The following is a 16,391-nucleotide window of genomic DNA, read 5'->3' as shown; positions in this document are numbered from 1 at the left end:
CCGGAATAGCCCGAATTTCTTCGGAAATGTTGTCTTCCAAAGCTGGAATAGTTACTGGCTTATTTCTGTAGACTTTAGACTTGACGTAGCCCCACAAAAAATAGTCTAAAGGCGTCAAATCGCATGATCTTGGTGGCCAACTTACCGGTCCATTTCTTGAGATGAATTGTTCTCCGAAGTTTTCCCTCAAAATGGCCATAGAATCGCGAGCTGTGTGGCATGTAGCGCCATCTTGTTGAAACCACATGTCAACCAAGTTCAGTTCTTCCATTTTTGGCAACAAAAAGTTTGTTAGCATCGAACGATAGCGATCGCCATTCACTGTAACGTTGCGTCCAACAGCATCTTTGAAAAAATACGGTCCAATGATTCCACCAGCGTACAAACCACACCAAACAGTGCATTTTTCGGGATGCATGGGCAGTTCTTGAACGGCTTCTGGTTGCTCTTCACTCCAAATGCGGCAATTTTGCTTATTTACGTAGCCATTCAACCAGAAATGAGCCTCATCGCTGAACAAAATTTGTCGATAAAAAAGCGGATTTTCCGAATGGACCACCTAAGACGCAGCCGCGGTCAACATTTAAATGAAATTATCTTCAAAAAGTAAATGTCATGTACCAATCTAACGTTTAAAATAAAGAACCGATGAGATTTTGCAAATTTTATGCGTTTTATTGTTTAAAAAAGTTCTCAAGCTCTTAAAAAATCACCCTTTAGAACGAAGAATGGCGCTTGCGGAAAAGCACCATAATTATAATCACTTTAATTATCATTGTGCTCAACTTATACTTACAATCCATCATTAACTCGAAGATAATCGCTTAACACGAATAACAAAGCATCTAGACATTAAATTTTCTTTAAAATTGAATAAATTGTACTCAATTTGAACAAATTCAACTAAAAATCAATATGGCGTGTTGACAATTGGATTTGTCAATATTCACCGAACGATCTGTTAAAAACTGATAAACTGCTGATCGTTTAGTACTATTTCTGTCAAATCTACCGAATTAGTTCAACGTGACCAACGTACCAAGTTTTCGGTATATGTATTTTAGACAGCTGAATTTCGGTAAAAAGCGGTAGTTCCGATTAAAATGATGAATTTTTCCGTAAAAACATTACCGAACTGAAAATCCGAAAATAAGTGTGTATATTTTTCATATTAGTCTTTTGAAATGGTGATTCTGGTGATTACTGATGCATCGTAAGATTTACCCATGATTTTTTAAACTTATTTTACCTGAGTGTACGGTCTTTTTGAAAAATTAACCGAGCAAGTGACAGTTTCTCTTAAATCACTCTCTCTTTCGATAATTGTGTTGTGATTAAAAAAATTTTCTTTGATATCACTATTCTGTTTGAAAGTCGAAAGTTTCGGGTATCATTTCATGCAAAGAGTTGAGTAATAAACGTGGAAACCGCTTGGTAATTAATAGAAGAGAAAGTAAACAAAGAGAAACCGTCACTTGTTTATACGCCCTTTTGAAAAATTAACCGAGAATTTATATCAGCGCACATTTCTGTTGAGTTTTTTGCTCAGTGTACCAGAACATTCATTTTATTTTTATTGGGTTACATGTACCGCTATGAAAGCAGTGCTGCCGGCCTTTTCAGTCTCTCCCTCGACCAAAAATTATACGCTTTGTTGATGTGTCTGGAATATCGGTCGGGAAGAGACTTAAAAGATTATTCAATTATTGTTAAAACCTAATTAAACTCAGATTATTTATGCTACCGTTAAGGTAAGTGATAATTGTTATATCGAATATTCAGAAAACGTTTGATATTTCATGGAGAAATTACGAAAGCTGTCCACTTTTTCCTCTTCTTTTTTGACATTTGCGGGTTGGATCATGAAAAATCGATAATTGAATCTCGGGTTTTTACTATTTTACTGCCGTATATATCCGGGCAGGCTTCCTTTCTAGCTCTTATTTGCGTTTGTTGCTTTTCGAGTCCCACGGACACAATGTCTAAGCGAGGGGCGGAAGACTCCGCCGGAGGAGGTGCCACTCCCGGTAGCGGAGGCGGAGCGCCACCGCCAATCAAGAAGGTTCACTTCGAACCGCACCTAATCGGACCCATTTCGACTCTGGAGGAAATGGACATCAAGGTACTCCAGTTCCAGAACAAGAAACTGGCCCAACGCATTGAACAACGGGTCCGGTGCGAAGCAGAGCTTCGCCAGCGTATCGAACAACTGGAGAAACGCCAGACGCAGGATGATGCCGTGCTGAACGTTGTCAATCGGTACTGGAATCAGCTCAACGAGGACATCCGTGTGCTGCTGCAGCGATTCGATGCCGAAACGGCTGACGAGTTCGAGAATAAGAGTAAGTGTTTGAGCAACAATTTTTCCTACAATTTCCATTTAATGTTCCATGTTCCCCGACGAATAATCAACCGAGTTGAAATAATAAAACAACATTAATATGTTTCATTACTCAAAAATGGTCATGTAATCTGATGTTATTTTATAATCAATTTGAGTACAGACAATCTAATGTTTAAAAATATTTCGCAGACGAAAACGAAGTTACAACGTCCTTCTTGATGCAACTTTCCACCTGGGACAAGGAAGAGCTAGATGACAAACTGGCAAACCGGGTTCAGGTGTCGAAGCGAGCTGTTGCTAAAATTGTTCAAGTTTTCGATCGTCTTATGCAGCGTAACGAGAAAATAACGCTGGCAATGAAAGGCGAATCTGATGATCCGGACGCTCAAGTACCGGACATTGACGAAACGTTGCGGCAAAGCTACACCGAAGTAATGGCCGAGAATCGTAACCTGCAGACCCAGAATACGTTACTGCACGAGAAGTTCCACACGATTTCTCTAAAAATGAGCGAAATTCAAGATATGCTGAATGGAAAGGATACGGAATCAGCTGAACTGAAGAACCAGATTGACGATTTGCAATATGAGCTGGAGAAGGTACGCTGTAGGAATGATAAGTTGGAAAATCATCTGGCCGAAGCGATTGAGAAGCTGAAGGCATACCATCAGCTACACGGAGATATTTCTAGCTCGGACAAAGACAAACATTCTTCTTCGACAGCGAGCAGTGCTAAAGGTTTGTTAGACAATGCATTAGGATTTGTTAATTCTATTTTCAAACGTTAACTTCTAGGTGGATCTATGACCAGTGTCGCCGCGCAACACTTGGAGGATCTACAGAAAGAACTTGAGGAGTACAAGGAACTGGCCAACAATCGCCTTCAGGAGCTGGACAAGTTGCATTTGCAGCATCGAGAAGCACTGAAGGAGGTGGAAAAGTTGAAGATGGACATACGTCAGCTGCCGGAGTCGGTGATCGTAGAAACTACCGAATACAAGTGCCTCCAGTCGCAATTTTCCGTACTGTACAACGAGTCGATGCAGATTAAGACCCTGTTGGACGAAAGCCGTAATCAGCTGCAGACGAGCAAGAATCAGCATTTACGACAGATTGAGATGATGGAGAGCGAAGAGTTGATTGCCCAGAAGCGCGTTCGTAGCGATATGATACAGATGGAAGATGTGTTGTCGCAGATTCGAAAAGAATACGAGATGTTAAGGATTGAATTTGAACAGAACATGGCAGCAAACGAACAAACGGCACCCATTAATCGCGAAATGCGGCATTTGATAACGTCACTGCAGAATCACAACGGCCAGCTCAAGGGTGAAGTCCAGCGGTATAAGAAAAAATACAAGGAAGTGTCGGCGGATAACGTGAAGTTGCGGAAAGAATTGGAAGAGGTGACTGTGAAATTGACGACGCTGCAGGAACAGCAGCAAGCAGATATTAAGAAGGAAAGTGAACAGGCATCAGCAGCTTCCGGTATCAAGGAGGAACCGGGAGCATGTGATGGATTAAGTTCATTGAAGGATGAAAATTCCGATGATCCTAGTTTAGGGGCGCTTAAATCGGAGTCTGGGGAGGAAGGTGATGGCAACGATCCCAACGGTATAAAGAAAGAAGAAATCGGTCCGGATGGGAAACCGATTAAGACAGAAGCTCCTGGCACACCGAAAGGCGAAAAAGATCAACGGGCAAAAAGCGCCGAATCAGATTTGGTACGGGACCTGCGCAATCAAATCAAGAAAGCCCTGAACGATCAGAAAGAGATGAAGCTCCTGTTAGACATGTACAAAGGTGTGTCGAAAGAACAACGGGACAAAGTTCAACTGATGGCTTCCGAGAAGAAGAAGTGTGCCGAAATAGATGATTTGAAGAATCAAATGAAAAAACTTCAGGATAGCAAACGAGAAGATCGAAAGAAGCTAGCCGATGAGGAAGCGCTGAAAAAGATTAAACAGCTGGAGGAGCAGAAATACGAATTACAGAAGCAGGTTCAGAATCAAAAGCAGCCAGACAGTGCGTGGAGCGGCGGCTATAGGCCGTTCGTAGGATCCCATGTAGTACAGAACCATCAACTGTGCGCCAAATCATACTGGCATTAATCGGACCTTTGTTTTTGGTTTTACAGGAAGAGGAAGCGCTACTGAACGAGATGGAAGTGACCGGCCAGGCGTTCGAAGATATGCAGGAACAAAACTCTCGTCTGATTCAGCAGCTGCGGGAAAAGGACGATGCCAACTTCAAGCTGATGTCCGATCGAATCAAGGCTAACCAAATGCACAAACTGCTACGGGAGGAGAAACAGGTGCTGGAGGATCAGGTATGGTTTTATGTTCTGATGTTTTAAATAATCGCTAACGAAAACTGTCTTATCATACATCCCGTCAGGTAACAACCCGCGACAGCCAGATCGAAGCGATGCACGTCGTCCTACGGAAACTGGAGGAAAAGGAACGAATCCTACAGAACACGGTAACCACCATCGAGAAGGAGTTGGTGGCCCGCCAGCAAGCGATGGAAATGCACAAACGGAAGGCCATCGAGTCGGCCCAGTCGGCCGCAGATCTGAAACTTCATCTCGAAAAGTACCACGCCCAAATGAAGGAAGCACAGCAGGTGGTGGCGGAAAAGACGAGTTCACTGGAAGCCGAAGCGTACAAGACCAAGCGGCTGCAGGAGGAATTGGCTCAGTTCAAGCGGAAGGCCGAACGTATGAAGAAGATCGAAATGTCCGGCACTACAATCGACGAGGTCATGCTCGAGGAAATCCGCGAGTACAAGGAAACCCTCACGTGCCCATCGTGCAAAGTGAAGCGAAAGGATGCCGTACTGTCCAAGTGTTTCCACGTGTTTTGTTACGACTGTCTGCGAACACGGTACGAAACCCGGCAGCGCAAGTGTCCTAAGTGCAACTGTGCCTTCGGGGCCAACGATTACCATCGACTTTATTTGTCAACGTAAGAAAGGTTAGTCTGCGAAACGGTGTTTTCTAACAAGCTCATTATTATTTATGAATGCATAGATATTTTAGTTTTTTTCTTTTTTTTTTGTTTCTGTTTCTTCAAGCAAATTATGTTTTACATTATTTGAACAATTCTAGTTTGAGCTAAACTATTCAACAACGTGTCGGAAAGTTGATGAAATCAAAATTGTCTACTCCTTCTATTGACAATGGGAAATATCTCCTTTTTTAGAGATATGATAGTGTTCTTAATGTTAAAAAAATAAAATACATTCGACATTTGTTCTCGAATGTGCGCCAAAACAGCGTACAGTCGCGAGTACTGTTTCCATAGCTGTGACCGGTATTAAGCTTTTGTATCATCCATGCTAAGTGATAGTCTAATGAATTACATTTGTAGCGTAACTTAGAATTCAAATACTATCAAATTTCCTTGTTTAGGAAGTATTCATTTCGAAGCATTTTTGAATAACAACAAAAACTCAACACCCGAAGAATCAATCAATCACGACTACCCGAACTGTTTTATTATTTAATAATCAAAACTGCATAGATAAATAAATCCATTGAACAGAAAATTGACTGAGATATTATTTCGTTTGCAGACACAAAAGAAATCCATTTCCAACTAAGAAGTGCTCGTTTTGCTACGCAACCGTGGAGTGTTTCTAGAAGTTTTGAAAATTCAAGCTTTCCCTAAGCGTCATACAGTCGGCCTCGTCAATCTTAAGTGAACTAGTTTTCAGATTGATTTCCTCTTCCTGCATCACCTGGGTATTCAGCAGATAACGCAAGGTGGCCCTAGACTGTACCACCATCTGGTCCAGTTTGGAAATATTTGCACGCAGAGCAGCCATTTCCCTTTTCAGACTATCGTACACATTATCCTTGCAAAGTTCGAGGCTGGGTCTGTGCGCTCGATTAGCCATCCGCATCTGTGCCAGTGCAACGTAACCTTCCTTTTCGGCTATTTCCGTTTCCAGTTTGGTAACGTTCCGCGTCAGTTCATTCACCTGGTGCATCGTTTCCTTGTGGACATTCTCCAGTTTAATCTTGGTGTAACGCATCTCGGAAATTCGTTTCGAGAAGGCAGCATTTGTACGCTCCACCTGTTGGCGAATATCTTCGGCTGCCTGCTTCAGAACCTGGTCTATGTAGGAACGCAACGTTTGTGCCGAGTTGATTTCTTTGGCCGTGTTCTCAATGTTAGCGTTAGTAACCTTGATCCACTCGGGATCGGTGTTGTTGCTAGAAGAATAAAACCCTCTACACTAAACAATCATTGAACTTTAGGTGCAACACTTACTAAGGATCCAACGGAACCGTTCCATCATAAACCTTCATTCCCATCTGATTGCTTCGCAATTCAATATTTTTTTCGTCGATTTGTATCGATTTTTCCTTGTTGGATAAATCACGATCCAGCAGATAGATCGTTGCCCTCAGTTTTCTCAACTGTTCAACGCCTTCGTCCATCAACTTATGCAGCAGTTCGACGGAACCATTAATGACTCCCAGTTCTCGTTTCAATTCTTTGTCTACATCATCGCAAACTAGGTCAACGCCTTGTCTCATTTCCCGCATTATAATGCATTTCTGACAGAGAGGTAGAGCGATTTCCTTCAACGTGTCGATCGCATCCAAAGTCCTTTGCTTGTACACTTTCAGTGCTTCTTCCTCGACATGAGCATCCTTCTTCTGTTTTGTTAGTTCTTCCAGGCGGAACTTGATATCCGAAATGCGCTCCTTCAATCGGAAGTCGGATTCATTTTTGTTGAGCTCAGTGGTGAATTTGGTTTCATCGATCACTCGTTCGCTTTCACTGTTTCGGTAATGATTAGAACAAATCAAGAAATGTAGGCCATCCTTGGAAAAAATACCATTCCTTACCAGATTACTCGCTCGGCCAGTGTTTGCTGATTGACCGAGAATATATTTTTAGTGCGATTGTTCAGGTCCCAGTCGCGTGGCGTATACTTGGGACGAACAGGAGGAACAATTACTAGGTTTTGTTCAACCAAACCGTTGTACGGTATGGTTTTCTCCTGGAAAGCAAGTCGGTGCATCTTGTAATGAGTTGAAACGAAAACTGTTACCAGAATGGTAATCAATGAACAGCAAACGGAATCGAAGTAAAAGTGTGGTTGCTATGGTGCTGTTTGGTCGGGTTGTCTGTGCTTTTCGAAGCTTTTTGTCTTTCACTTTCGGTTGAACCACGCAAGCTTTTGTTCCTAATGTGTGTAGGGTGACTGTAGTCATATTTACCTCTGTTCCATTCGGAAGTATATGTTTGCAACCATCGCTGGAATCGCTACAACATAGAATCTGCAAAGAAACATGTTGCATCGCGTTGCAACATGTTTTGAACGTCTTGCTCGCATGCTGCTCATCTACTATCTCATGCAAGTCAAAAAAGGGGCTACATCGACATACATCGCTATCAATCCTAGTTAGAGGATCACAAAGAGCACCTACGAACCATTTGTGTTTAAGTTAAAAAATGTTTGTATCATTCAATCCCTAAAAGGAAGAGAATAAAAGAAGAAATATTCAATCAAGTAGTCTACGTTTATGGAGGTCAATTTCCAAAGAGTTATCTTCGAATTCCAGTGAGAAGCAGATGTAACCAGGCACTCTGCTAGATTCATTGATGACAGAGCGTTCGGAGATACTGTCTCTCCACCTCTGGTCACTCCCTAAGTCCTTCAGTCCGGTGCTCGTTCCATCCTTCGGAACAACCTCAGTTCTACAATTCTTTGTATAAATATTAACAAGTATGAGTATATTCAAGGGTTCTAGTTATGGTTAAGGTGCACTAAACAATCGCTAAGTAGACGTAAAAAATCATTCTACTTGAGTGCAAATTTCAACGAATAGCGCCGAATGGGCCATGTCTGTTCTGACATCTCGAACAGCTGGTGCTAAGGGCACCAAAAGATCAATATGAACTGCTCTCGCATTGAGGGGTTGAAGACTAAAAATTATAAAAAAAATAATAAGGTTGTGTTCTACTATTTTTTTTTGCTTGAGCTCATTTTAACAGAAATATTGCAAAATTTTATACTAATTTTGTCGTGGTTGAACCTCTCTCTATTGAATCGAATTTATGTACACCAATTGCATCTTAACATAAAAACCCTTTTAATCCATTCTGTTGGTGAGATAAAGCCTTTCTCTTTCCATTTAAATAGTATCATTAGGAAATTTGTAAAATTCGGTCCTCGGCCATTAGTACTGTGCGCTTATGAAATAACATAATAGTATAGCTTTCAAACAAGTCGAAATCGATTATCTCATTTCCGAATGTTTTGGTGTATTAATAACATTGGGATTATTTGCTATTCTGTATTTCGATAGAATCGTATTATTTCGATCGTATATGAAAATTTACATTCTGTAATTCGATCGAGTGATACTTTTGTACGGAAAACTCGAATTCGATCGAGATACAGAATGCAAAATTTCGCATTCGATCGAAATAATCCGATTCGTTTGAAATTTAGAATAGGGGTGTACAACTCTCGTTCCGGTTCGAATAAGTCTAAGATTATCGAAAATCGTTGAGTCCTGTTCGGAAAAATTCAGCCGACACAAAATGTGCGGTTAGTTGGTTAGGTCACTTATACCACTTAAACAGAAGTGATAGCCATTTGATCTTAGAAACTTGATCCACAATTCAATAGTAGCTCATAAACAAGCCTAACTTTGTTGAAATCGGTTCAGCCATCTCTGAGAAAATTATGCAGTAAAATAACAACGCGTTTTGTCGGTTACATATATATAGCTTGTTTCTAAAAAAATAACAACAACTCAATGTTGGTACCTTATAATGAATATATGAATTAATTTAATGTAAGTGCATTTCTTGTCCAGTTATACATTCAAAAACGTCAGCGACGCTACTGATTGGCTTAACCGGAAAGGAATTTTTAAGAGAAAAATGATTTCCAAAGTGTCATCTTAAAAATATGAACAAATAGTTAAAATGACAGTTACAAGCGATGCTAAATTGTTCTTGAACACGATAATTTCGAGAAGCAAAATAGTTAATGCTACCATATAAGTATATTCTTTGGAACAATATAAGAATGTTAACGAGAATAAATATAAAGTTGGCTAGACGAGTGTGAAATATGAAAGCACTTTTCATGTTGTTTGCATCAACAGAATTTATGTAGGAAGCACATTATTGTATAATTTTTTTCAACCGACTATGTATTCCATTTGTGTTGACAACACAAACTGTCAATAAGCGCATTTACTTCATAATCGTTATATGAAGATTCATTGTAGCGTTAACGTTGACAACAAAATAGTTTTAGCGCTTTATTTAACATTGGCATTGGTATTGTAGGTAAGTAAAGTAAGTCTTGTAGCTTCTGTAGTTGAAATTGAATTTTTCAACAATTCGCCGACAAAGGCTTTGTTTTTCAGGGAAGTCGCAAATGCAAATGCGCGTCTCGTATTCACATCATTAGTTGTTATAAAGCTTGCTTCAGATAGAATTGGAACAAAGACAATTGCCTGTATTTCAGTTATCTATTATTGAATTCAAGATCTTTTTTATACAAATGTAGCGTTTTCTTCATACTTTCCAGAAAAAATACGGATAAAATTATTCGTCACGGTTTAGAAGGAATTCTCGATTTTTTCCTGTAACGCGGCTCATTAGGCGGCGCACACCTTCTTTGTCTATCGTTTTAGCTATCTTGTTCCACCAGGTCGTCATCTGATTTATGTCTTTGACAACCTTTCCCTTTGCCTTGAGTCTCCTCTTCATTATTGCCGAGTATTTCTCAATAGGGCGGAACTGGGGGCAGTTGGGTGGGTTAAGGTTTTTCGGAACAAACTGGACTCCTTTCTCTGCATACCATTCTTGAACGAGTTTGCTGTAATGACAGCTTCCCAAATCTGGCCAAAACATTACAGGATGGTCGTGCGATCGAATGAACGGCAAAATTTGTCGGAAAAAACAAATTTAAATTTCGCTGGAACATCCCTCCGAGCCGCTGCCAAGTAAAATTTTTGACCTGGGATTTGCCCGAAGTAAGCCTCTTGACATAGGTTTCATCGTCCATCAGAAGACACCCGTCGAACTTGGTCAGCACCTGGTCATATAGTTTCCGAGCACGAATTTTGACCACACTATTCTGTTTTATGGTCCGATTTGGCTGTTTGCTAGCTCGATACGACTTGATTCCTTCCCGGAGTCGAGTTCTCCTCACGGTACTATGGGCAGCACCGAATTTTCTGGCCAAACTACGGTCCGACAGATTAGGATTCCTCTTAATCGCCTTCAAAATCTTACCACATAGTTTCCGGTCGACAGTTTCACTCCAACGATTGGCTTGAGGCTTACGAATCGTCGTCAATGTCACCTTATACCGTTTGATAACGCGCCATATGGTATTTCTGGGCAATTTCAGCTGTTCAGCTAGCCTAGATGCAGACCACAATGGATTTTCCAATTAAATGTGCACAATTTTTTCCCTTCTTTCGGCTTCCATGTTGATTGTTTACAAAGTACAGTCGATTTGCGGAATGTCAAAAATCATACGTGAAGCTGACAAAATTTTCGACACGTGGGCGCCAAGAACTTCCTAATCCGTCCACCAGGACTTCAACAAAAAACAGATAAAAACAAATGCCATCATGGTTACGGTAACCATTCCCATTGTAGTAGTTATTCATACAATACGCTGTTCAATATTACTGTTCTATTTATTCATTTATTTATTTAAATTTGTCTTCGATTAAAATAAAATTATCGCACAGACTGTTACTATACAACTACTATCATTAACCTAACATAAATATTTTAATTTTAAATGAGTTTTTGTTCATTGTAAAATCAAATAAATGATAAACACTATTGAAGCGATGACAACAAACATCCATAGAATTGTTTTGACCGTACTGTGTGCAATGGACTGATCGTCGAAGAAAGTCTGTTCTCCGCAATGATCTTCCTGGAATATTAAAATGCAATCTCTCCAAAAGCGCTGGGCAACAGTCGCTGAAGGAAAATTCGTCTGTTTTGTAGTGTAGGAAGATTAATCAGAGCGCAGCGATTTTCGTAGCTAGGTAATTGAAGACGGTTTTGCCATGGAAGTCGTCGTAGTGCAAATCGAATGAAACATTTTTGAACTCGTTCGATTCGATCGATGTGGACGTTGTGGTAGGGTGTACAGATTATTACTCCGTATTCCAAAATACTGCGAACTAAAGCGACGTAAACTGTCTTTAGGCAATACTCATCATCAAAGTCTCTGGTGTTGCGTTTGATAAGTCCCAAAACTGCGTAAGCCTTAGCCGTAACTAGAGTTAATCGTTCGATGAAACGAAGCTTACGATCAAAGACGATGCCCGAATCTTTGACAGCAGAATCGCGTTGAACTGGAACAGCCATCATAGAGTATTCAAATACGATCGGAGATTGCGATCTTGAGAAAGTAATTGCACTGCATTTTTTGATGTTTATACTCATACCGTTTCTGTCACACCAGTCAACAACTTTGTCAACGTCCATTTGTAAGGCACAGCAAACCACAAGGCTAGTAATGATGCGATACACTTTGAGATCGTCTGCATACATTACTTTAGGCGACGATAATTCTCTACATAGGTCATTCACGAACAATACGAAAAGTAGTGGACCTAGATGGCTTCCTTGGGGAACACCTGATATAATGTTGAAAGGATCTGAAAGAATAGATCCTACACGAACTGAGGCTATGCGATTTGTGAGATACGAAAAAATCCAATTTGTCAGCCAGTCGGGGAAACCACCACGCCTCAATTTTTCTATTGCGAGCAGATGGGGTACACAATCGAAAGCTTTAGAGAAATCAACGTACAACGCATCAACTTGTTGTCGTTTTCCGAGTTTGTCGATCAGTATAGAAACGTAGCTCATCATATTAGTCGTTGTTGATCGTTTTCTGACAAAGCCAAGCTGATCAGTGTTGATAATGTGCTTTACTGCGGGATATAGATACTCCAACAGCATACGTTCGAAAACTTTTGGTAAGCAACTCAGAATGGAAATGCCTCTGTAGTTATCGACGTCATGAACGTTACCAGTTTTGTAGGGCCAAAACCGAGTATAGTAAAAATGAACTTGACTATTGTTGTAATCATCCGATTTGATAGTCAGTTGAAAACCACTATACTCTCATGATCAAATTGACCCTCCCATATAGTAACTGTTACCATAATATTTTTCGGGGTGTATGAATTGACGGTTCATATTCATCCCGATTTTATCGTATAAATTCTATATCAGTCCCGATGCTTCATCTACAATACAATCTATGCCTCCACGTGTGCCTTATGATGACCAGTGTCGATTGCGTGCTAGCAGAATGAGAGGATGCGAGTGAGCCAGGGCGCGATAACCCTACCGTAGGCGAAATTAAAGCATATTAATTAAGCACACCACGCACTGGTTCAAAATCTTCATGTCGCTGGCGAAAAAGAGACGTTCCCTCTTAAGATTAATCATAATTTTATTGAAATATAGGGGACATTTCCTCTGGAAATGCCAGAAAAAAGCACGAAACGGTGCAGATTAAATGCATCGAGATAAGAACGAATCCAGTGGAGTAGCTTCTTGTTAATCTTCAGATTTTACAATACGTGCCACCATACAAACATTTTCTAGCTTCGCTAACTTCTAAACCCAATATATTGCAACACAGGTGCATGATAGTACGGCGTTAGGAAAGACGAATCAGCTGTTTTACAAAGAAGGGCAATGCAATAGTAAACAAATCGAGTTTCTCTTTTCTACGAATAAATGCATTAAAATCCTGCTATTTTGCTAGAAATTTTGATTCTACAAAAATCTCAATCTTACCAATACAAAAATAACTATAATGGGCGAAACTGTTATTCCATTTGTTTTCGTAAGTTTCGCCTTCCTTTTCGTAAGTTTCACCGTAAGTTTTCAATCGTAAGTTGATGATATTGAACTTTATTTATTATTTATTATATCTTTTATTCATAGAATGCGGAATTGGTTTGTTCGAGCTGATTACTTTTTCGGTGGAAGAATTTTAAAGTCATTTGAATCAAACGGACGTCGATTGAAAAATTGACGTGCTATTTGGAACTATAAGCTCCTGGCGTAAAAGAAACGTAAGTTATCAATTAAATTTACAGACATTTATCTATTAGTTTATTCTCTCAGCAAAAGGCAGCTATACTTAGTGCGTTGGCCAGCAACGTACAACTTACCGGAGAAGTACAAGAAATTGAAATAAATACGCCTTACTCCAGTGAATTGGAATCTGCCAAACATAAATCAGGCAGTAATTTACCAAACCTCAATTTCCTTCCCGATCGAAGCCCGACACATTTGCCGATTAAAAAGCGATTACACACGGGATACCAGCTCACAGTACCTGTTCATAGTTCAGGTTATTGATTTTGAAATCTCGCTAAAATACTATTCATTTCAAAAAATAATTTACAGGTATTGCTAACCCTGACCCTAATTTGAACGAAGCCGAAAAACAGAACAAAGAAGAAAACCTTTCGTTTGTCTCTTCTTCGACTGGATTTTCTCCGAGATTGTTGACAGATGGATACGACAGAAGAAGGTAAAGAAATTTTATATCGATCAACGCTTGGTGAACTAAGTGAAGCAAAACAACTAGCTTTGGCGGGTGTCATTGCCAAATACCATCTCGCATTTAAAAATCAACTTCGGCAAGATGATTTGGAGCGGTTTGCTTTGGCTATAACAACTGTCTTCGAATTTGAACTCAAGGTATACAAATGAAATGAAAAATGTACTATCTGTGAACAATCGATTGATGCTCATAAATGGCTCACTCTGAATGATACACTGTGAAGTATGGTGATTGATAAATGGCCAATATGTTTTGACCGCGTAGAAATTGCGAAACAAAAAGTTCGTCAATAAAATATTAAAAACATACGTGCATTACAAAAATCCGTACGGTTTTCAGCTGGTCCCGCGATTTTATTGTTCTAATTAATATTGATGTGTTCAGCACAACTCCAATAACATTGCATTGTGTAAGTAATCGTTATATGTTTAGAATTAAGAACACTTCCTGTATCGATTTTATATAAAAATAGATCTCAAAATGTTATATTTGTATGTTCTTTATTATTTTCCGAAAAATATATACCAAGCAAATTTACCATGAACTTGAAAAAATAATATAATGTTATTCTTACTAGTCAAATCTTATAAGTTCTAAGTAATTTCAATATAAAAATCATCAAGTATCTGATGAAATTTACGTAAAAAACACTTAGTTTGAATAAGATACATTCGAAAATACAATCAGATTCAATAAAAAATCACGTGGTTGCGAAATTATCTTAATTTGTAAATCATTGGAGCGTTTGATGCAAATTACCTGAAAATTGCGTTAGTCTCAGCCATTTGAAATTGAATTTCGTGATCGTAGCACTTCAATTTCACCTGAAAAGTATGGTGGAAAATATTTACGTATCTTTTCAGGTGAATGCTACATTATTATTTAGTTCAGTGTAGAAAAGAAAGCGACTCCCCGCATAGCGATTTGGCTACCTGGGCAGCCATGACCACCAGATAACTACACTGAAAATATTTTTCTGGTAGATTCGATAACAAAACTGTTTTTCAAATTACTATTCTGATGAATAGTAAGTTTTACAAGAATTTTCTTCGATTTAACAAATCAATGTTTGAAAATACTATGAATTCTTTCTGATATGCATAGTAGATTTTAGTTTAGCCAATATTTGAAATAAATTCAGTGTCTAATTGAAACAACTATAACATTCCTGTTAAATCTACAATGTAACATTAGCCTTATTCTATATTTTACCACAATAGTGGTTAAATTGAAATCATAATAATTACGATTTTCAAATAATAATTCTTGCTTCTTAAGTTTACCACAGATGTAGTATTTTTAAACATCGTGTTGCAGTGAAAATAACCATAAAACTGTAACTTCATATGCAAAAATAGAACAAGTTTTTATGAGCCATCCTTGCGTATGGTTTAAATTTGTTTGTTTTTTCAATCGTGTTTAACGTGAAATAGATGGTAGACAATTTAAATAATTGTTGACGATATCATTGCTGATGAAGGTTTAATCTCAGGTATGGATAATCATAATCTGAAAGATAAACGATTCTACTCTAGATACAGATGAAATTCATGTTCTAAAATTTTTTTTCAGAGTGATCTAAATAATGCTGAGAATGATATAACTTTGTAGGCCATGGAATCACACTAGATTATTTGGAAATTTTAGATAAAAAGACACTGAATGACATTTTTTCGGTGCTGAAATGGACAGAACTTAAACACGTTGTGATGTATTAATAATGTATGGTTTCAATAATAGGTATAAAAAACTGCATTTTATTGTTTTTCGGATAAATATTACAATTGCTTAAACACATATCATATCGTTTTAATATGCATAATGGTTCTAACCATAATCTATTATCAGTACAGTAAATTTTATTTGGATTTATTATTATTTGCAGTCAAAATTACTATATCCATTTTTACTTCGATGTGGTATATCTTATTATTATCATAAGTAATATTACTAGAGCAGTAAAATGGTAAAACATACTGTTTCAATTTGTTATTAAAAATACTAGATGTACCTTCAAATAAGCATAGTATATCGTGCTATATTAACAGATATTCTGCTTGAATATACCAGAACATAGAAATGGTCAAATATACGATAAATTGTATTTAAATTGATCAAGATGTCTATTCTACAAGATTTATATGGTACATTGTTTTCAATTTTACCCTCGAATTGGTATATTCTACTATTATTTTCCTTTCAGTGTACCAAAATTATTCAGTGACGGTTGTCAAATCCAATTTGACAAAACAAAGTCGCCTGTATCTAAGTTAGCCGAGCGTTTTCATCTTCTCACCCTCGCTGAAAATGTCAAAGGTTTCAATGTGGAAAAATCCTGGTGGATACGGTTGTATCGTTTGAGTTGTATATCTGGCAGCGGTGAGGCAGTGGGTCACCAGAATGTCTGCCAGCCATATTTTTCCAGCTGGCAGCATTTAGT

General features: G+C 38.7%; 2 protein-coding genes across 4 annotated transcripts; one reads left to right on the top strand and one right to left on the bottom strand.

The window, feature by feature from the left end:
- Window positions 1–1,617: 1,617 nt before the first annotated feature.
- On the top strand, window positions 1,618–5,893 carry LOC131435633 (E3 ubiquitin-protein ligase Bre1). Of its 3 annotated transcripts, XM_058603727.1 has the most exons (7): window positions 1,618–1,751; window positions 1,925–2,342; window positions 2,534–3,082; window positions 3,140–4,413; window positions 4,482–4,673; window positions 4,742–5,319; window positions 5,420–5,893. In XM_058603727.1, exons 2-6 carry the CDS (start codon window positions 1,979–1,981, stop codon window positions 5,312–5,314), a joined length of 2,952 nt encoding a protein of 983 aa, XP_058459710.1. In that variant the 5' UTR covers window positions 1,618–1,751; window positions 1,925–1,978; the 3' UTR covers window positions 5,315–5,319; window positions 5,420–5,893. The 3 variants fall into 3 exon arrangements, with proteins under 3 accessions (XP_058459710.1, XP_058459711.1, XP_058459709.1); XM_058603728.1 differs by having other exon boundaries at window positions 3,140–4,410; window positions 4,742–5,893; XM_058603726.1 differs by having other exon boundaries at window positions 4,742–5,893.
- On the bottom strand, window positions 5,884–7,422 carry LOC131435634 (tektin-1). Its single transcript, XM_058603729.1, has 3 exons — window positions 7,206–7,422; window positions 6,622–7,137; window positions 5,884–6,563 (listed from the first exon to the last, which is right to left on the bottom strand). Exons 1-3 carry the CDS (start codon window positions 7,379–7,381, stop codon window positions 5,984–5,986), a joined length of 1,272 nt encoding a protein of 423 aa, XP_058459712.1. The 5' UTR covers window positions 7,382–7,422; the 3' UTR covers window positions 5,884–5,983.
- Between the last annotated feature and the right edge of the window lie 8,969 nt (window positions 7,423–16,391).

Source organism: Malaya genurostris, chromosome 3, assembly GCF_030247185.1.
Source record: "Malaya genurostris strain Urasoe2022 chromosome 3, Malgen_1.1, whole genome shotgun sequence".
NCBI lineage: Eukaryota > Metazoa > Arthropoda > Insecta > Diptera > Culicidae > Malaya > Malaya genurostris.
This window is presented reverse-complemented; position numbering and strand designations above follow the sequence as displayed.

Excerpts from the sequence above, each read along its gene's own strand:
- LOC131435634 (XM_058603729.1), bottom strand. The coding sequence starts at position 7,381 with ATGCACCGACTTGCTTTCCAGGAGAAAACCATACCGTACAACGGTTTG. Across the intron at positions 7,138-7,205 it reads CTGGCCGAGCGAGTAATCTG|TGAAAGCGAACGAGTGATCG; the intron begins GTAAGGAATGGT and ends TTACCGAAACAG. Across the intron at positions 6,564-6,621 it reads ACGGTTCCGTTGGATCCTTA|CAACAACACCGATCCCGAGT; the intron begins GTAAGTGTTGCA and ends TTATTCTTCTAG.
- LOC131435633 (XM_058603727.1), top strand. The coding sequence starts at position 1,979 with ATGTCTAAGCGAGGGGCGGAAGACTCCGCCGGAGGAGGTGCCACTCCC. Across the intron at positions 3,083-3,139 it reads GACAGCGAGCAGTGCTAAAG|GTGGATCTATGACCAGTGTC; the intron begins GTTTGTTAGACA and ends GTTAACTTCTAG. Across the intron at positions 4,674-4,741 it reads AACAGGTGCTGGAGGATCAG|GTAACAACCCGCGACAGCCA; the intron begins GTATGGTTTTAT and ends ACATCCCGTCAG.